This window comes from Dasypus novemcinctus, chromosome 16 (genome assembly GCF_030445035.2).
Source record: "Dasypus novemcinctus isolate mDasNov1 chromosome 16, mDasNov1.1.hap2, whole genome shotgun sequence".
Taxonomy (NCBI): domain Eukaryota; kingdom Metazoa; phylum Chordata; class Mammalia; order Cingulata; family Dasypodidae; genus Dasypus; species Dasypus novemcinctus.
Window position 1 is genome coordinate 18,017,059 of NC_080688.1, and position 21,652 is coordinate 18,038,710.

Sequence of the window (21,652 nt, forward strand, 5' to 3'; positions counted from 1 at the left end):
TAATTCTTTTTGCTGAATGACCGACCCTAGGAAGCTGACCAAGTCCCTAGCAATTTGTGAGTACTCAACTATGTTAATACCAAATATATTCTGCTTTAATAGCAAATACTCACTAATCAGCAAAGTGACTACCATAACAGAACAATGTTGTCAGGAAGACATTTCTTAGTCCCAAAATTAAATGACCCCAGCACACATATTTATAAAATATATCAACTATGACATTTTTTTTCAACTATCACATACTGAAAAATCAAAGACTAACATGCTCTCTCTCTCCTCTTTGCTAATTTGTCAGTTCTAATATGCAGAGGACTAGAAATCTATTAAGGGTTTTATAATTATTTATATTTAGCTGATGCATGGTCCACGGCTCTGTCCTAAGAGGAAAACTGAGGCACTGTGAGACTTCCATTCTAGATACCTAAAGAAGGGGGTTTGTACATTATTTGTATTACTTACTGGTTCCTCTGAGGAGTTAAAAAATTGTTGAAGCTCCTGAATAGGCAACTTTTGGATGAGTAAAATATTCGTGTATATAATAAAGTACAAGACTGTAGAATACAAGTACTGTAATAGGAGTTCAGAGATATTAATGTAGTCTACATTGTTATTGAAAAGTAACAAGGGACTTGATAAACTAGAAGGATGGGTATATTCTGGATTGGGGAGGGAAAGAAGAGGAAGAGCAGAAACAAGGGATTTGCAGAAAAACTGTGAAAGAAAACCAGGCAATATAAGGCCAGATAATACAGCAACTTAAAGTCTACTAATGTGAAACACAGAATCATAGAGATTATAAAACATTCACTGTAACAAGAATAATTTGTGATGAATAAAACTACTTAAAAAGAACAAGAATCTGGCAGTGGAAAGCATGACAGAGTGATATAATTACTGTAGAAGGGGCAACCAATCATATATACAGTGGTAAGCACCTTCTGGTAAAAGAAAGAAACAGCAGAGGATATCTTTAAGACAAACCTAAGAAAATACCAAAGCATTTAGGACTTCTGAGCATCTCAGTACCTGGGCTTTATCTTTCTTAAAATGAAAATCCTATCATTCACTGCTTTAAATGCACTCAAACTATTGCTCATGAGGATAAAATGATGGTCTCTCTATATTTACAAACAAATAAACTCTCTCTAAATAATAAAAACCACCATACAATCTTTAGGCATACAGTACTAAAAAGAAGACAAAGAAAAGACTTAAGAAATGACTACAAAGTTTCAAGCATAGGTGAAATGCAGTGCCATTAACAAAGAGAAAAAACTGAAATAAAGACAAACATGTTTGAGTAAGGTAAAAGATGACTGGTTTATTTCTTCTATTTAATAGTAAGACATTACGCTAAAGAACTCCCAAAAATAAAAAAATGCAAGGCAATAAGTATTAAAGAAAATGTACACAATTGTATATTGCATATAATCTTAGTAATATAAGACATAATTACACACACACAGAGAAACATTACCAGCAGTGATTTTTACCATCTTAATATTTTTTCCTTATTTTCCCAAAATCAACAATAATTGTTGCTTCAAAAAAAACTGACATATAAACACAAAAGACTTTTTCATAAATAATTCAAAGAAAATGCATTTAAACTCACTCTGCTATGATCTGGGACAATATCCTCTAAGCTTTCTGGCCTTCCTTTTTCTTTTTCAATTCTCACAGTACTAGAGGAAAATGGTAATACACCATCTACATGCCTTCTATTATCTTCAGAACATACAGAATTACCTGAAAAATAAAAGGAAAATGTCAAAGTTTCAGAAATCCAATGTAATATTCCTTTTTGCTATTCATATTATTTCTTGTAAACCTAAAAATTAGCATTTGACAAATTTAGCAATTTACATATGACAAAAATAAGCATCAGTAAAAAGCAATAATAATAAACAAGACAAAACTGCTACCAGAGAGAATTCATTTCTAACTCTCAAATATCCCAGTAGAACATAATCAATCATTCTAATACTTCAATATGTAATAAAGCATTTCCAGTAATACCATTACTCAGGTATGATTATTAAAAGCTCTTTTTTAAAAGTTTAAGATTAGAGTTTAAATATTTGAGGGGGGAGTAGGTGTAGCTCAGTGACTGACTGCCTACTTTGCATGTACGAGGTCCCAAGTTCAATCCTCAGTACCTCCTTAAAAAAAAAAAAGATTTCAAGGGATAAAAGGGTTAATATATGCTAAATCATACCAAAGGGGGGAAAATTTTTAAAGTAAAGTCAAACACAGAATTTAAGAACCAAGAAATCATGTCAATACATACTTGTTCCAGATAGACTAACCACATGGCCTTCCTCAAATTCTTCATGTTTCATTTCAGAACTTCCTGCAGCATGTAAAACAAGGGAGGTCTGAGAACTGCTGTTTTCTGATGTAGAGTTTGAGTTTGAGCTACTATTTCCATTTACCTGTTGAAAGAATATCTCAGCTTTATTATTTGGGTTAAAAATAAAGATTTTGAGAGGGAAAAGGTGGAGAGCAGAAAAAGTTTATTTGCAGAAGGATGCCACTAATAAACGTAGAAGGGATTAGAAAAATCACCACTGTATCCATCAAAGTGGTAAATGTCTCAGCAATGATAGTACAACCATTTAGGGGAAGGATGTTGGGAACTGGAAGTTTATACGATCTCAACGAATCATCCCGCAGAATATTTATTAGTAAGAAAGAGGAAAAGGTACCTTCACAAGGAAACATGCAGCTGATACCATGTTATCCAAGTATTATCAAATACAGCATCACTACCAGTGGGTCAGACAGACAGTATGTAACTCCTGACTTGATGCAATGAGAAATAAATACCACTTATGCTTAATATGAATCTAATCATGAGAAAAACATCTACTCTGAATTCTTTCCAAAATATTTCATCTATTCTAATTATGAGGATAAACGCAATGAGATATATCTAGATTGTGGATCATTCTATAAAATGCTTATAATTGTCATGAAGGAACTATTCTACATTTTAAAAGAATAAAAAGACATAACAACAAGTGCAAATGCAATCCTTGACTAAATTCTGGATAGAAAATAATAAAAATAAAGGACACTTTGTAGACAATTGGGCAAATATGAATATGGACTATACATTAATTTAAACTGCTACACTAAATTTAAATATCCTGGTGAGATAATAGAAGTGTGATTATGTAGAAAAATGTCCTTACTCAGAGTTAAATGCTGAAGTATTGGGGTGAAATGCCCTAACACCTGCAGCTTCCCCTCAAATGATTCAGGGAAAATATATTTATAGAAGGAGAAAAAAAATGCAAATGTGGCAAAAGGCTAACAATTATCTGAATGAGGGGTACACAGATGTTCAATATATTATTCTTTTTCCTGTACATGACAGACAGGTAAGAGGAAGCAGGGAAGAGTGGAAAAATAATGCTTATCAATTCATATCTGAGAAAACTAAGAGTCCAAAGAAAACCAAAGGCTTAATTTTAATATTAATATCCAATAAGCCCTGTAATAATTTCGCAATGTCAAATATCTGAAACTCCATGAAGACTAGAACATACCTGAGGATCACTTGTGGGTAACTTAAAATCTTTTTCTGAAGATTCCTGTCCTTCTAGGTCTTCATATATCATTCCTGGAATTGCCAGTTGTTCAAAATAAGCTTCCAAATGATCATCATAAAACTCTTCATCATCAATATCATCATCTATTGATAAAATGAAGGAAAAATAAGATGGGCTTTAACGTAGTCACTGAAATGTAATCTTTAATCAAAATGTTGATAAAATATAAATGGGTAGAGGAAGTGGCTGTGGCTCAAGCACCTGAGCTACCATTTACCATATGGAGGACCCAGGTTTGACCCTTGGAATCCCCTGGTTAAAAAAAAAAAAAAAAAGAAAAAGAAAAAAGGCATCCCAGACTTGCTCAGAGAGGCACAGGTCCCCACGCGGCAAAGCAACACACCAAAAAGACAATGACACAACCAGAGAGAAATATATATTGTGTTTGTGTATATATGTATGTATATATAAAAATGGGTCCATAGCCTATGTGATTTTGATTTAATATTTGACATGAAAAACCAATCACACAGGGAGCGGATGTGGCTCAAGCAGTTGGGTACCCACCTCCCACATGGGAGGTCCCAGGTTGAGTTCTCAGTGCCTCCTAAAGAAGACAAGCACACAACAAGTAGACACAACAAGCAGATAGACAAGGGAGCTACAGGGGATGGGGAATCAATTACAAGTTCAGTCATTATATGACAGTCTACTACAAGTTAAATATTTAACCTTTTTGAGAGGAAATCACAGAAAAAAGATCCTGATATACATAAAAAATTACTATGTGACAAATGTGGCATCCAAAATCAGTATAGAAAGGGTAGACTATTGAGAAAACAGCATGAGACAAGCTTATATCAAAAAAAGGAAGACTGGCATATAATAAGTAAAAATAAATTCTAGGTGAATTAAATAATTAAATGTAAAATGAAACCACAAACAAATTATCTGATCTTAATATGAGAAAGAACCAACTAAAGAAAAAAAGACGTAACAAAATCAAACACTGATATTTCATTCTAAAATTTTTTGTAGTGATGAATGCACAACACTGATTATACTAAAGGCCATTGCTTGTACACTTTGGACTGTATGGTATGTGAATATATCTCAATAAAACTACTTAAAAAAATATATCCTCCAAACCCAAAAATAATCATTGCAAATAAACAATAAAATGACAGTGGCAGTTGGAATATCCAGCTCAGCAAAGGCAAGACAAACAGGAACAACACTCAATCACTAGTAATGGTATTGTACTTGGTACTGCTTTCTTGGAGATTAATTCTGCAATCAATATTAGCCTTAAAAATGCTCATAACCTTTGACTTAGCAATTTCACTGCTAAGATTCTTCCCTAGCAAAACAAAGATGTGCATGAACTCAGGTCAACAATTCCTTATCCACAATTCAAAAACCCAAAAAAAATTGGAAAAACTCCTTTAGCTGTAAAATCTGCCCTGAACGGATGTGAGGCTATTTATAGTTTCTAGTTACCCCTTTTCAGCTCATCAGGCTGGCCTTCAAAGCCAAGAATAAGTTGGCCCCTGCCCACTTTTCTGGGTTTACGTACCAATTTGGCCTCCCACAGGACTCCCCAAAGATGACCTGAGTGACTCCACCTTAGTGTCTTTGCTCAGGTTGGTCCCACTCCCTGAAATTCCTCTTCCATATCTAAGGAAGCCCTACAGGGAGCCCCGTCCTCTTTGAACAATGCGTCACAGATACACTCCTCGATCAGAACTGATTTATCATCCCCCATCATTCTCAAGCACATTTTCGTACTGTTGTAGCATACTTAATACAATCTAAAGATTAGCTAGGTATCCCTTTTCTGCGATCTCTTGACAAACAAGCTAAATATTTCACTGTTCGCCAATATTTTTAACATAGTGTTTTACACTGAGTGACACCTTAAGATGACTACTTTGTCCGAACATGTTAAATTGAGGGATGAATACAATTATATCAGGACTGATATATAGAAATATACCAATATACAGAAATACAGGTTTAAAACAACCCTACCAATTAACAGAAGTGCCCATTTGAGTGCTAGCAGATTAGAGCAAAGTATGAGATAAAGGAACGGAAGAGCAAAGAAATGAAAAGTTGACTTAATTACTACAATAAAGTAGAATAAAGTGGGATGGCAAGGTAAGAATTAGGAAAACCCAAGTTACTTTACGGTACCGGAAGAATCTTCGAAGCTTGCCAATGACATAAGTTTCTCATTTTCTAATAAGATAGTACGGCTGAAGTCATTATTTGGAGTCTCTCTTTCTTTGGATGTAACAATCTAGCAGAAACAAAAGATCAAGTAAGAGCACACTGACTTAGAAGAACATGGTACAAGTTGCAAAAAGAAAACAAGTATTTTCCCAGCCTTCAATGTGCTCGGTATCTGGTAATTCACAATTGAGGCAATGAAAGGCTTTTGCCTAATTTTCCCAGTTGTTTTATATTATTAACACCTTTTTTACCCTGCCCCATGCCACCATTACCACCATCCCACTGAATAAGATATTCATCCTTAAATTTAATGCCTCTCACATTTTGGCTGAGGTTCAGAAGACATTGGAATACAGCTGCTCTACTAATACACCATTAAATTTGAGCAACACAAGGCTTAAAACAGGTAAAGACACTAGCAAACTTGGTCTCAGTAACTTTTCCATTCTTCATTCCATTGATTCCCTTTATTAGAGCAATCTATTTCTCTTCTCCTCCAACCAGGGACCATGTAACCCTGAAGGGACACAGCAGCTTACTAGAGACAATCAAGGCCCAGAATAAACATGGTAAATTTTCCTTTAGGTATCAATTTTATTTCTCAATATTTTAAAAAAATGTTTTAAAAACAATATCACCTTATGACTTGAGAGAGCAAAATGCAGTAATTTATAAGATAAAAACATGGGACCGCAAAGTAATTATACACCTTGTATAAGACACCAATGAGCTATACTCATAAATAGCTAAGGCACCAGTGCATCAAGGGCTACCGTGATCTATTGTTATTTAAACCACATGTTCACTTAGAACATGGCAAATGCCGACAATTGTTGAATACCTGTGTAATGAAATTTTTCATAATAAAAATTGGAGGAAAAATACGTAAAATATCTCCGTATTTCTGGTCACATCTGCTATTAAGAACCATCTCTCCATCCACAAGGCTATCCTTGGTCCCTTAAATATAGGACAACCAAACAAAAGACCCTGGAGAAAGTCTCTATTCTGTAATGCAGTGTAGCTTTTACAGTTTAAACATTCGACACTTACAAAAACACAATTTCCTTCACTAATTTGGCCGCCAGGATAGGCAAAGCTAAATCAAAATACAAATGTAGTAGTAGTTCCCTCGTCTAGGTTTTCTGATATATTTATTTTCCCGTGCTCCTACTACTTCTTCCCCTTATAATCAAGCAGCTCATGTTTCTATCCTTATTTTGCTGCTTTCCAGTTATACTGTCCCTTTCTTTTATTGCCAGTGATCTCTAATACTTAGGAAGTCAACTCTTCAACCATCCTAAGAAAATATATTACCTAACATAGGGAAAACTTACATTCTTGCTCTCTAATTTCTGAAAATGAGCAAGTGGGATGTAATTTGTTTTAGAATAAGAATTAAATTCAGTGCTGAAGAAATCATGATTTCTGACTTAATTTCAATTTTACTACCCCTCAATTGTCTATAAAATGAATCTCTCACACATGAAACTTATGAGCAGTTACATATGACAGTCTGTATAAAGGGCAGGGGTTAAAAAACATTTTCCATAAAGGGCCAGAGAGTAAATACTTCAGGTTTTAAGAGCTATGCAATCTCTCACAATTTTTCAGCTTTGCTGTAACAATGCAAAAGCAGCCATAAACAACACATAAATATATATAATAAAACTTTATGTATAAAAACAGGCAGCAGATTGAACTTCACTCATGAGTTTGCCAACCTCCAATATAGCAAATAACTTCAGATCCTTTTGCAATCATTTTATAAAAATTATCTTAAAAATCTTATGTAAGTAATACAAAACAAAAATTACATCTTCATTTTGTAAGTTATAAAAGAACTTTCAGTTTATATTTTATAAGCAAGTCTCATAAATGTGAGACGACCCATTTGAACTTCCAGTTTGCTACTGACATTTAGACATAAATCGTTTTATCTGTTCAGGATCCATTCCTTAGTGCCTCTCTTTTTACTTCTTGGGTCCTGGCAGTGTTGTCAGTCACATTCCTCTGCTTGTGCATGTGCATATGTACACACACACGTATACACACATAAGTGAAAGGAGATCCAGACGCAGAGCAGAGTACCTTATGCTGCCCCATCCCTTAGCACGGTGAGGGCATATGGCCCAAGTGGGGTTTGTCTGTTCATAATTTACACTAGAAGAAAGATCACGCTCCCCTTTTTTAACACAAATTTTTCAAGCGTAAGATTGGTTTGCCTACAAATGCATGAAGTCAGTCTGCCTATCATTCAAAAAATCACTGAGTGCCAACTATGTGCCAGGCTCTGCTATAGGCCCTCAGGTTATGAAAAACAAAACAAAGAGAAATCCTTTCCCTCATGGAGCTCACATTCTAGATGAAGACAGCACAGAGTGACACAGTGAAGAGATGGGAGACGGTGCTGACTGAGCCAGCACAACTCCTCGACATTCTAATTATTTAAGATAATCAACTTCCATTTTTTGCTCAAACTAGGTAATTTGGATTTCTGCTGTTTACAAACAGAAGACTTACATTGCTTTCCTTAGCCTTGTTAAAGTAATTTAAGCCTTGTTAAAAAATGTGTTTAAAAAAAAAAAATGGAGACAAACCAAATAGCAACTATGTACTGCAGAGGAAGGATAGAGAGATTGAGAAGTGATTATTAAAGGGTAGAATTTTTTTGTCTGTTTTTTTTTATTATTATTACTAGAATAATGAAATTGCTCTAAGAATGAATGAAATAAATGCACAACTATATGATTATACCAAATACCACTGATTGTACACTTTGGATGGATTGCATCATTTGTGAATATGTATCAATAAAATTGATTTTTAAGAATAAAGAAAAGAAAAAAAGGAAAAATTTGTTTAAGACTCAGAGTTGTTCCTCCAAGGAAATCTTTAGTAAAAGGTGAAAGATTTATATGATCTGAAGAGACACCAGATATTAGAAAACTTCTAATATTAATATTCACATTTAGAGAGGTGAAATGAACTTTCACTCCCCTATAACATTCAACAAATTGATAAAAAAGATATAAAAGTTTACCTCATGTTCCTTATTATTTATCCATGATCGTACACAGAAATCAATAGGTGAGTCTGTTAAAATAAAATAAAATAAAAAACAGGGCATTTTATCAACTAAATACCCAATAATACCTAAAATTAGCAAAAGTATTATGGGGGGCGCAGCTGTGGCTCAACGAGTTGGGGCCCTGCCTACCACATGGGAGGTCCTAGTGCCTCCTAAAGAAGATGAGCAGATGCCACACTCGCCATGGCAAGCTAGATGCCACAATAAGCAGATGCCTAAACAAGCACTTGCCACAAGCCAGCTGACGACGCAGCCCGTGGGGAGCAGATGTCGCACAGGCTGTTGGGCACTCGCCTCCCATGTGGGGGGGGGGGGGTCCAGAGTTCAGTACCCAGTGCCTCCTAAGAAGGCAAGCAAACAATGAGTACATAGATGAGAGAACCATCAGCAGGGGGTTCCACCCGCTGATGGGGAGATACATAAAAATAAGTAAATAAATAAATCTTCAAAAAAAAGCATTAGGGTGGGGAAGCATAAAAATCATACAATCGCAAAAAACTTCATTATGAATCTAATCAAGCCTTAGGAGATGTGGGAACGAGAGAAACAAGGTAAATGGCACCATGTGCAAGCAAATATACAAACTTAAATAGTGGGACAACATACAAGGTGGCTGATCTGACATTTTTAACAGGGAAATGAGCATGGAGGGAAAAAGAGTAAGAGGCTGGACAATGTTAAATGACTTACAGACACAATAAATGAACTGTAACATAATACAACCTTGTTTGACCCCAATCCAAGCACAACAATAAAGACAAGCAGTAAATCTGAACAGGGACTAGGGTACAAGATGAAGATAAATGAATTGTTAAGTTTGTAGCTGTGATAATAGCACTGTGGTTAAATAAGGAAATGTCCATATTTTTAGAGATGAATATTAAAATACATAGGAGTGAAATGATGATGTCTGGAATGTGCTTTAAAATTTCAGAAAAATGGTACAAAAATTAGGATTGGTAAAGCAAGTATGACAAAATCATACACTACATGAACCTAAGGGATAGGTATGTGGTAAGTCTTTTTTTAAATCACATATAATAAAAAACTCACCTTTGTACAATTCAGTGGTTTTCAATAAATTCACTAAGTTGTACAAACATCTAGAACTTTTAAGGAGCTACCAGAAATTGAACCCAGGACCTCATACAGTGCTCAACCACTGAGCTATATCCACTCCCCTAGAACAATGTCTACTAAATTCTAAAACATTTTTATCATTCCAAAAAAAAAAAAACAAACACATACCATTAGAAGCAAGCTCCTGGCAATCACTAATCTATGTTCTGACTTTATTGACTGGCCTATTCTGGACATTTCATATAAATGAAATCACATGTGGTCTTTTTTGTCTTCTTTTGCTTAGTACAATGCTTCCAAATTTCATATTGTATCATTTATCAGTGCTTTACTCCCTTTTTAAGGATGAATAATATTCCAATATTTGGAGAGATTCTATTTTATCTATTCGTCAGTTGAATAACACTTGGGCTGTTTCCACTTTTTAGCTGTTATGAATAACGCTATTATCATCTGTGCACAAGTGTTTGGGAAGACATGTTTTCATTTCCACTGAAGTAGATTACTGGATCATATGGCAATCCATCATTTAATTTTCTGAGGCACTGCCAAACTGTTTTCCAAAACGTCACCATTTTACATTCCTGTCACCAGTGTGTAAGGGCTGAAATTCCTCCACATGATGGACACTTGTTTAATAATATCCATCATAGGGGGTTTTGAAGAGGTATGTCATTGTAGCTTTTTTTTTTTTTTTAAAGATTTATTTTTTATTTATTTCTCCCCCCTTCCTCCCCTCCACTGTCTGCTTTCTGTGTCCATTTGCTACGTGTGTTCTTCTGTGTCCACTTGGATTCTTGTCAGCGGCACCGGGAATCTTTGTCTCTTTCTGTTGTGTCATCTTGCTGTGTTAGCTCTGTGTGTGTGTGGCATAACACCTGGGCAGGCTGCGCTTTTTTAACACAGAGCAGCTCTCCTTGCGGGGCGCACTCCTTGCATGTGGGGCTCCCCTACGCAGGGGACACCCCTGCATGGCACAGCACTCCTTGCACGCATCAGCACTGCGCATGGGCCAGCTCACCACATGGGTCAGGAGGCCCTGAGTTTGAACCCTGGACCTCCCATATGGTAGGCGGATGATCTATCAGTTGAGCCACAACTGCTTCCCTGTCATTATAGTCTTGCTCTGCATTTCCATAATGATTAATGGTTTGAGCACCTTGTTGGCTATTCACATGTCTTCTTTGGAGAAATGTTTATTCAAATCCTTTGTCCATTTTAAAAAATGGGTAGTCTTTTTATTGGTGAGTTGAAAGTTCTTTATATATTCTGCATACTCATCTCTTAGCAGATATGTGATTTATAAATATTTTCTCCCATTCTTTAGATTGTCTTTTCACTTTTTTGATAGCATCCTTTGAAGCACAAAAGCTTTTAATTTTGGTGATGTTCAACTTATTTTTTATTTTGCTGCTGAGAGTGTATGGAGTTAATAATAGTATTCTACTTTTGTAGATTTTTCATCAAGAAAAACAGAAATATCCTTACAATTTTTAACTTAAAAATATAAATGTACATCCACTCATCAATCTTCTAGGATCAAGCAGGGCCTTTCTTAAATGGCACTACAGTTTAGAAGAATGCAGTATCTTTGTTACATAAACCTATCACTCATAATTTCGAATTTCCAGTTTGATTTCTTTGAAGTAAAAAAACTTAATACTTTTTAAAAATCTGACAATAAAGCCTATATTGTTTTCTACAATTTTCACCCATATTTTTGTAGTTTTATTTCCCACAATTAATTTGATAACAACTCTTAAATGATTCAACTTTGAGCACTTCCAAAGCATTCAGTTTGGTTTGCTTAGAAATAGTAGTTTCCTTTAGAATTTATAACTTACTGATTACATAAAAATGAGTTTAGGGAGAGATTAAGAGGTGATGAGTTTTGTTTGATTGGTTTTTTATTATTATTATTATTACTAGAACAATGAAATGCTCTAAAAATGACTGAAATGATGAATACACAAAGTGATTTTACCAAATACTGATCATACTCTTTAGATGGATTTATGTTTTATTAATATGTATCAATAAAACTGAATGTAAAAATAAAATGAAATAAATTTTTTAAAAATTTAGTTTAGGTTCTAGGCGTTAACATCTTTCGCGTGCGCCGACCCGCCCACCAGGTGAGCCAGCTCTCCGAGAAGGAGGTGATGCGTGAGTCTTAGGTTGGCTTTTTAGGAGCATTTGGGATGTTTTGATACCCACCAGACCTGGAGCTAGTGGCGGAAGTTTTGATCAATATTTTGGATTTTTTAAAAATTCTAGATTTGGTGTTCTACACTGAAGTCATCATGAACTTTTTCCAACTCCTGATGAAAAAGAAGGAACTTATTCCTTTGGTGGTGATCATGACCTTTGCTGCAGGCAGAGCCTCATCTTCTGCTGTATATTCCCTTCGAAAAACCGATGTGATCATTGATCGAAAAGGAAATACAGAACCCTGGGAATCTGTGGATCCTAATATACCTCAAAAGCTTCTAACAATCAACCAGGAATGGAGGCCCATTGAAGAACTGCAGAAGGCCCGAAGGGCAACCAAATGACCAGTTATCGTTTCTTTCTTCCAAAGAATACTCTATGAATCTAGTGGAAACATTTCTGCACAGACTAGATTATGGATACCAGTGTACGGAAATGCTTCTGCTCCATTTTTAGAGTTTTCCTACATTTTTGGACTCTGCAAAAGGAATTAAAGGTAGTGCAGCAATAACTGTCTAGTCCAAAAATAAGTTTCTGTGTTTGGTTTCTTGTAAATTTGAATTTTGTGTATTGAAATTTTTATGTTTATGATGCCTGAATGTTTGCCTTGAAATGTTTAAAGATGGTGATCTTAATAAAATACAGTCTGTGTAACATTTCTTAAAAAAAAAAAAAAATTAGTTTAGAGGGAAGCGGACATGGCTCAACTGACTGGGCTCCCATCTACCATATGGGAGGCCCTGAGTTCACTTCCCAGGGCCTCCTTGTGAAGGCAGGCTGGCCCGCACCTGCAGAGAGCTGATGGCCCGACACAGCAAGATGACACAACACAAGGAGACAAGCAGACACAAGAGAACGCACAGCGAATGGACACAGAGAGCGGACAGCGAGCAAGCCGCAAAGGGACAGGATAAATAAATAAAATAAAATCTTAAAAAAAAAAAAAAAGTTTAGGAAGTAGCAGGATGAATGATAAGAATACAACCTGACTGAGGAGAGGTGAAAGGTACACTAAAGAGCCCCCCTGTCTTGAACATAATGTGTGCAGTTACTGTCAGACAGCGCCCTTTCAGAAGGAAAGGAGATTTCAGTTTAATCAGCCAGGAGAAAGAAGATCAATTACGAGACCTTTTCCCATAAAGTATAGTAGACATAGGTAAATACCAAACCAAAGTATTTTTAGTTTGCTGAATGACAGCATAAGAAACTAGTTCTAAGACAGAAAAAAGAAATTTTAAAATATACATTAAGAAATAAATTCTAATAGTTCAGTACCTTGTACTTGTTCCAGTGATGAAGTCCTATCAAAAATATCTTGGCCCTGAAACGGCTGTGTAGTTGTAGCTTGCTCCTTTTGTGTTCGTGCTATACCACTTTGAGATGCAGAATCTTTGATTAGAGCACCTGACACTTGTTGAGCTTCCATTTGGTACTTTTTCCTAGAGACAGAATGCTTTTTAATTACATTCAGGCAATTAAGGGAAATCTACAAAATATCCATTATTCAGCTATGTATTTCACCTCTCAAAAGGAAGAAAAATGGATACAGTAAAAAGAAATATTTTTGGTTCCAGCCAAAAGCTACAACCAGTGACACTGTTGGGTATTCTGGTGCCAGTAATGTACAGTCTACCAACATTTTTTACATCAATATTTTGGCACCAGTGAAGTACAGTCTACCAAAATACTATAGTGCTATTTTGCCCCTCAAGTGGTGAGATTTTTTTTTTTCTTTCTCAAGTAAGCATCTCTGAAACTATCATGTCTAGGAAAAAACTCAGCCCCCTAAAATCAAGACAGATTTAACAATCTAGTATATGTGCAAAAATAGCTAATTCCTTTATCCCCTGCCTCTGGTTTCTGTGCCAATCTTATCCACCTTTGCTGTTCTGTAAGTAAAAATGTTTCTCCTTAGAAGCAATTTTCCTTCCACCCTACTGCACAAGCTCTTGAAAGGGATGCCCCAAGATACAAGAGGCAAACACAAGCAAAACTGAAGGAGAAATAGATATTGCTACAATAATATTCAGAGACTTCAATACACCACTCTCAGCATTGGACAGAACATTGGACAGAGGATCAATAAACAGAGAGCTTGAATAATATGATAACTAGACTAAACCTAATAGACATATACAGAACATTGTACCCCCAAAACAACAGGATATATATTCTTTTCAAGTGCTCATGGATCTTTCTCTAGGAAAGACCATATGCTGGGTCACAAAGCATGTCTCAATAAACTCAATGAGATAGATATTATACAAAAGACTTTCTATGATCATAACAAAATAAGGCTAGAAATCAACAAGATGCAGAAAGAGGGAAAATTCACAAATATATGGAGATTAAAGAATACATCCTTAAATAAAAAGTGTGTCAAAGAAAAAACTTCAAGAGAAATCAGTAAATATCTTGAGACAAATGACAATGAGAACACAACATATCAGAACCTATGGGATGCAGTGAAGGCAGTGCTGGAAGGAAAATTTATAGCCCTTGTGATGGTTAGGTTATTGTGTCAACTTGGCCAGGTAATTGTGCCCAGTTGTTTGGTCAAGCAAGCACTGGGCTAACTGTAATACAAGGGCATTTATGGACTTTAGTCACCATTGACTTTACTGCAGTGGTAAATCATAGATAGTTGGTTATAATTATATCAATCAGGGAGATTACCATCAGCAGTGAGGGACACTTTACCCAATCAGCTGAATCCCTTAAAAGGGGAAGTGATTCCAGCATTGAGAGAGAATTTCCCAGCTAGTCTTTGGACAGCCAGCATCTCCCAGAACTCATCAAGAATCTTTGTTGGGCTTTCATTGGAGCTCCTGGTTGCCGCCTGCCTGCAGAACCTAGACTTGTGCATCCCCACGGCTGCGTGACAGACTGATGAATCTCTTACTATCGATGGATATCCCTTGTTGATTCTGTTTCCCTAGAGAACCCTGAAAAATACAGCCCTCAATGCTTACATTAAAAAAGAAGAGGTCAAATCAATGACCTAACTACACAGCTAGAGGAACTGGAAAAAGAACAGCAAACTAATCTCAAAGCAAGTAGAAGGAATGAAATAACAAAAATCTGAACAGAAATGAATGAAACTGAGATCAAAAAAACAAGAGAATTAACCAAAAGTTGGTTCTTCGAAAAGATTAACAAAATTGACAAACCCTAAGCTAGACTGACAAAGAAAAAGAGAGAAGATGGAAATAAATGAAATAAAAAATAAAAACAGGGACATTACTACCAACCCCCACAGAAATAAAAGAGATCATAAAAGGATACTATGAACAAATACATGCCAACACTGAACCATCTCGCATTACTTTAGTGACCACGACTCTCAGGTGGGGTCCTTGATGCTGTCTAGCTATCATATCATACTACATATCCCTAGTCCATACACTTACCCACACTCCCAGAAAGTTATTTTACATCTCTGGCGGCAGACTTGGCCTAGTGGTTAGGGCATCCGCCTACCACATGGGAGGTCCGCGGTTCAAACCCCGGGCCTCCTTGACCCATGTGCAGCTGGCCCACACTCAGCGCTGATGCGCGCAAGGAGTGCCGCGCCACGCAGGGGTGTCCCCCGTGTAGGGGAGCCCCACGTGCAAGGAGTGCACCCCGTAAGGAAAGCCGCCCAGTGGGAAACAAAGTGCAGCCTGCCCATGAATGGCGCCGCACACACGGAGAGCTGACACAACAAGATGACACAACAAAAAGAAACACAGATTCCCGTGCCACTGACAACAACAGAAGCAGACAAAGAAGATGCAGCAAAATAGACACAGAGAACAGACAACCGGGGTAGGAGGAAGAACAGACAACCAGGGTGGGGGGGAGATAAATAAATAAATAAATAAATCTTTATCTTTAAAGTTATTTTACATCTCTCTTTTCAACCACCAATTACTCTTCCTCCATCCCCACTCTAAGTTGTGAACCATGCTTCCTATTTCACGGAGAAACCTGAAGCAAAGAAAAGATCACTTCCAGATTCTCACCATCATGTGGGTCCACATACTCTGCCTTCTCACCTGTTAATACAGAACTACCCATGGCTCTATCTCAATTCATCCCCTCCCCTGCACGTTAGAGCCAATCCTCTCAAATTTAATCAAAGACATGTCTCTTCCTACGTAATCAAAACTTCTCTTTCCAGGGGATCATTCCTATTACCATTTACATTCAGCAATTTCAACAACCATAAAAGAAGACAAGCAAAACTATTTCTTGACGCACTATAACCTCTGGCTAGCACAGCCCCATTTCTCTCTTCCTTTTTGCAGCAAAAACCAAGAGTTTGTCTGCTCTTGCTGTCTCCAATGCTATTCTCCCTTTCTCTCTTAAGTTCACTCTAATTAAGTTACTGTGCCTCCACCAAAACTAGAACCTAAACTATCCTAATTTCAACGATCAATTCTCAGTCCTCATTTTATTTGACCCATTTAGAGCACTCTCTTTCCTTTTACACAATTTTTCACATGGCTTCCAAGACACTCTTTTCCTCTTATCTCTTATGACTAATTCTTACTCTTTTGTCTATTCTTCTCCAACTTCTTAGTTTTGGCATGCCCCAGAGATCAGGCCTGGTGCTCTGTTCTCCTATATCTGTACTCACTCCCTCCCTGCATGTCCAGCCTCCTACATGGTCTTCCAACTTCCAACATTACCTCCCTACAGTGTGTTTGCCAAACAGCAGCGGAGTGAGTCTTTTAAACATACTTTGATCGAACTCTCCAATGGTTCCCCTCTCATTCACAATAAACATCTAAACCCCTGCTCTCCCCATTCTAGCCTCCTTGCTGCTCTTTGCACCTACTGGGTATGTGCCTACTTTGGTGATTTTATGCTGGCTCTACCCTCCACCTAAAATCCTCTTCCTCTTGATGTCTATTCAGCCAACTCCCTCCTTTTTCAAGTCTCTAATTATGCCTTATCTCCTTAACAAGACTTACACCAACAACTAGCTTCAGTCTTCCTAATACCCCTCCTTATCATTTTCTATTTTTTTAGAGCATTTATCCCTTCTACTATAAAATTGGCATGCTTTAATTTTAATTGGAAATTACACAATTCTGTGTAATTGGCAATTTTTATATTTGTGTAATGTCAATGATTTGTTCATTAATATTTCCTAAGCACCTGAAAGAGTGCCTGGCAAGGGTAGGCACTTCATCAAAAAAGTACTTGAATGAATGAATATACAAAGGGTAAACATCAAGCACTTAGATATCAAGGCTATCAAGAGGTAACTCACTGTAGCAGTTTGATATTATTTATGAATTCCAAAAAGAAATACAGATTATATATGTAAACTGGTCAGTTCCTCTGGTGTGAAAACCTTTGATTATATTAGATTCAGCTAGGGTATCTGATTAAATTATGTTAAGAGTAGGGCTCTGATGCAACCACATCATTAGAGTGTGACTCAGTGACAAGTCCCAGCCCTCTTGGGGATAAAACACACGGAAGTAAACACACAGAGAACAACACAGAGGAAGAGAGGCAGCTCATTAGACTGCAGAGGTCCTGGGAAGAGAAATAAGCTTGAAAGCCTACAGCTGCAGGTGAGCCCAAGAAGAAATGGGCCCTCCAGTCTACAACTGAGATTGGAAAAAGACTGGAAACACAGAGCCTTAGGAGGGAGAGGAAGCCTAAATACTCACAGAGACTGGCAGTCATCTTGCTCTAACACATGGCAACAGACTTTGGATGAGAAAGTACCTCTTATGGTACCTTGAGTTGGACTCTTTAGGGCCCGGTAACTTTAAGCTTCTACCCCAAATAAATATCCTTTATAAAAGCAAACAGACTTCTGGTACTTTCCATCAACACCCCTTTGGTTAATACACTCACAACAAAAATATAAATAATGAATAAACATTAATGTTCAACCCCAAAATACTCAAATATAAATTCAAACACAGAAAAGTTTAAGATCACTCCTAATTTCACCACCAAGGAATAACTGCTGTTTACATTTGGTTCATACCTTCCAGACGTTCTTCTCTATGTATACACATGTGTATAAATTTTTTACCTCTTTGTCACCAAATGTGGAGTAAGGTTTAGAGATGTAAGCATTCTCATATACTTCTAGTGGGTGTATAACCAGTATACATTTTCTAATGTCTTTAAAAGTAAGTATTACGGGAAGTGGACTTGGCCCAATGGATAGGGCATCTGCCTACCACATGGGAGGTCCACAGTTCAAACCCTGGGCCTCCTTGACCTGTGTGGAGTTGGCCCATGCACAGTGCTGATGTGCGCAAGGAGTGTCGTCCCCACATAGGGGAGCCCCACGCGCAGGGACTGCACCCCGTAAGGAGAGCCACCCAGCGCAAGAGAAAGTGCAGCCTGCCCAAGAATGGCACTGCACACATGGAGAGGTGACACAACAAGATGATGCAACAAAAAGAAACACAGATTCCCAGTGCCGCTGATAAGGATAGAGGCGGTCACAGAAGAACACACAGCAAATGGACACAGAGAGCAGACAACTGGGGGGGGAGGGGAAGAGAAATAAATAAAAATAAGTCTTTATTTTTAAAAAGTAAATATTACAACTTAAAAGAAAAAAATAGAAAAACTAAAAAAAATAAGCAAAACACACACAAAGTAAATATTCTGGGGAGTGGAGGTGGTTCAAGCAGTTGAGCACCTGCTTCCTATAAGGGAAGTCCCACATTGTCTCCTAGAAACAAAGAAACAAACAACAAACAAACAAACAAAAAAACGAATTCAGGGGAGGAGATGTGGCTCAGTGGTTGAACACCAGCTTCCCACATATACAAGGTCCTGGGTTCAATCCCCCACCCTGGTACATCAAAAAAAAAAGGTAAATATTCTTAACTCAGCACATTCAATCCTAGGAATTCATCTTAAAATAATCTTCTAGGTGTGCAAAATACATTCTACAAGACTCACTTTTAACACAATAAAAGTAAGATTAGGGTATGAACTTACTCATCATCCTGGAAGCTAAGCTGTAACTTCTCGTTTGGTTCAGCATTACTCTGGCTACTGTGAGATGATTCAGATGGAACAGAAAATCTCCCTTCTACTACGTAAGATGCCTGGATATCAGAATACCTACACACATACAAAAAGAATTTGTTTTAATTGCTAAGAAGTAAAAATGCACATTTACAATTTTACAATTCACCATGACACAGGGCTTTATGTTGGTGAAATCTAGCACTAGGTGCAAAAAACAAATAGGACACTCAGTTCAAAAGCACTGAAAACTTGTGTATCAGCAACAGGGCATTGGCATGTATTAGACGAGGCAGTCACAGAAATCTTACAGCTAAAAGAGTTTTTATAGAACTGAGCCTCCAGCCCCTCAATCTAAAGGTAAAGATGATGCCCTCACCAATGTTCAGGTTGAGAGGAGGACAGGTAATTGGTTAGACATTTAAGCATGGGCAAACTTCATACATTACACAGGAATCCCATACGCAAAGAATACATGAACTATACATATTACATTTGGTGATGCAAAATAAGCTATATTTAACCAAATATCTATCTGGTTAGAAAGATATTTAACCTATCTATAGGTTAAGAAAATAAAAGTTGGTTTACTTCTACTAAAGAAGAGGAACTTAACTTAGGGAACTGAAAATTATTAGAACAATAAGAGCTAAGTTATTTCAGAAGTACACAACAGAATGAAGGTTTGGAAAAGAAAGACAATCATAAAAGTATAAGAAAGCGAACCTGGCTAAAACAAACTTAAAAGGGTCACCATATATGCTACAATACGGATGAACCCTGAAATCATGATGCTAAATGAAGTAAGCCAGACACAAAAGGACGAAGACTATGTGATTCCACTTAGGTGAAATATAGTAAGGTGAAATAGTAAGCAAATCCAGAGAGACAGAAAGTATTAATAAGTTAGAGATTAACGGAGGCTGGGAAAAGGGGTAATGGGGAGTTACACTTAATGGGTACAGAGTTTCTATGTGGGGTGATGAAAAGTTCTGATAACGTTTGGTGGCCATGGTAGCAGAACACTGTAAATCCAATTAATGTCACTGACTTGTATACTTAAAATGATTAAATTGGCAAATTTTACATTATATATGTTACCATAATTTTTTTAAATGGAGGGAGGGTAATAACCACATCATAGCTCTAAAGATATATAATGATCCAAAACCCTAGCCATAGGTTATTGGGCTTGGGATGGACCCCAACCTAAGCTGAACCAGTAAATCGTAAGACTTTTAAGGGACAATTCATTAGTCTCCCTGTGCAACTGGAAATATGACACATATATACATACATATATATACATGATACAATATTTTGCAATGTGGAACAGAAAAGCAGATAAAAATCAGTATGGTGAAAGAAACAGAATAAAATCATTATATAAAAAAGCAGAGAGGAAAGACAGAAACCAATATCCTACTGGCTTCCCAGATCCTGATTCATGTCCCTTCTTTGTATAGAGCTCTACATTCCTTCCCCTGATTTCATGACACTCCTGTACCCTTAGGATCAATTTCCTTTCTGAATTTCACTAACTCAAATTGGTTTATATTACCAGCAATCAGTAAGGCTAATACAAACCGAAAACACAATGGAATGGAAAGGAAAAATATTATTAGTACTGACCCCAAACTCACTCAACCACTCACTAATAAGGATGGAAAAAGACAGTAAGTTTTAACTTTCCTACATTAATTTTAGATATTCAACGATCTCCCTCATAGACAGAACAAAAAGCTCAAGCCTGACATAAATTTCCTATAAGTATCAATACATCATAGCTTTTATGAACCTAAAAAGTAAAAAAATTACATCACCTGTTCAAACAAATCTTACCTGTTATCAGTGCTGGATTTATTTCTAGCAAGTGTGGAAACAGCAACAGGCAAGCCAAGATTTGAAGAAAGAGTGACATTTTCCAAAATTCCACTATTATTAAGTAATGAACTGGTTAAAAAGCTCGGAAATGACTCCTCTGCTATACCTCGAAAATCCTCCATCTCCCTGCAATAACAAAAGTATTTTATAACTCAAATATTACTACCAAAATTTTTCAAATGAGTAAGAGTACAAGTCTCATAAATCTTAGAAACATTATAAACTTGAAGAAACAATTTTTGAAACACCATTAAGAGGATACTATTGGCAAATATTCTGAGGCAAAGTAATTCTTGGAATACCTTGCTACTTTATAGTGCCAACGTAAACATCAAGCATCAAACTATATTCTTATAATTAACAGAGTAAGGAAACACAACAAAACTTAATTTGCTCTTGGCTAGGTGTAACAAAGAATATGAATTATCACAAACTTACCCAATAAAGAAAGCAAAGAAGGCATTAACACACAGTATATATAGATGATTTTAGGAAGTATTTAAACAGTAACAGTTAAGTGTTCATTCTAACATGGAATAGAAAAAAAATTAACTAGTGATATCTAGCTCATGATTTCAGAGATTACTGCTAC

The 21,652-nt window shown here is 36.6% G+C and overlaps 1 protein-coding gene and 1 pseudogene across 1 annotated transcript in view; both read right to left on the reverse strand.

Moving 5' to 3' along the window:
* CEP192 (centrosomal protein 192) overlaps positions 1–21,652 on the reverse strand; it is a 129,263-nt gene that overhangs the window by 99,939 nt on the left and 7,672 nt on the right. Inside the window, 8 exon segments of the mRNA XM_058277264.2 lie at positions 1,619–1,752; positions 2,294–2,438; positions 3,558–3,703; positions 5,757–5,862; positions 8,839–8,891; positions 13,453–13,616; positions 19,147–19,272; positions 21,019–21,186. Coding sequence (XP_058133247.1) covers positions 1,619–1,752; positions 2,294–2,438; positions 3,558–3,703; positions 5,757–5,862; positions 8,839–8,891; positions 13,453–13,616; positions 19,147–19,272; positions 21,019–21,186 — 1,042 coding nt within the window.
* On the reverse strand, positions 8,641–8,738 carry LOC111766938 (U5 spliceosomal RNA; annotated as a pseudogene).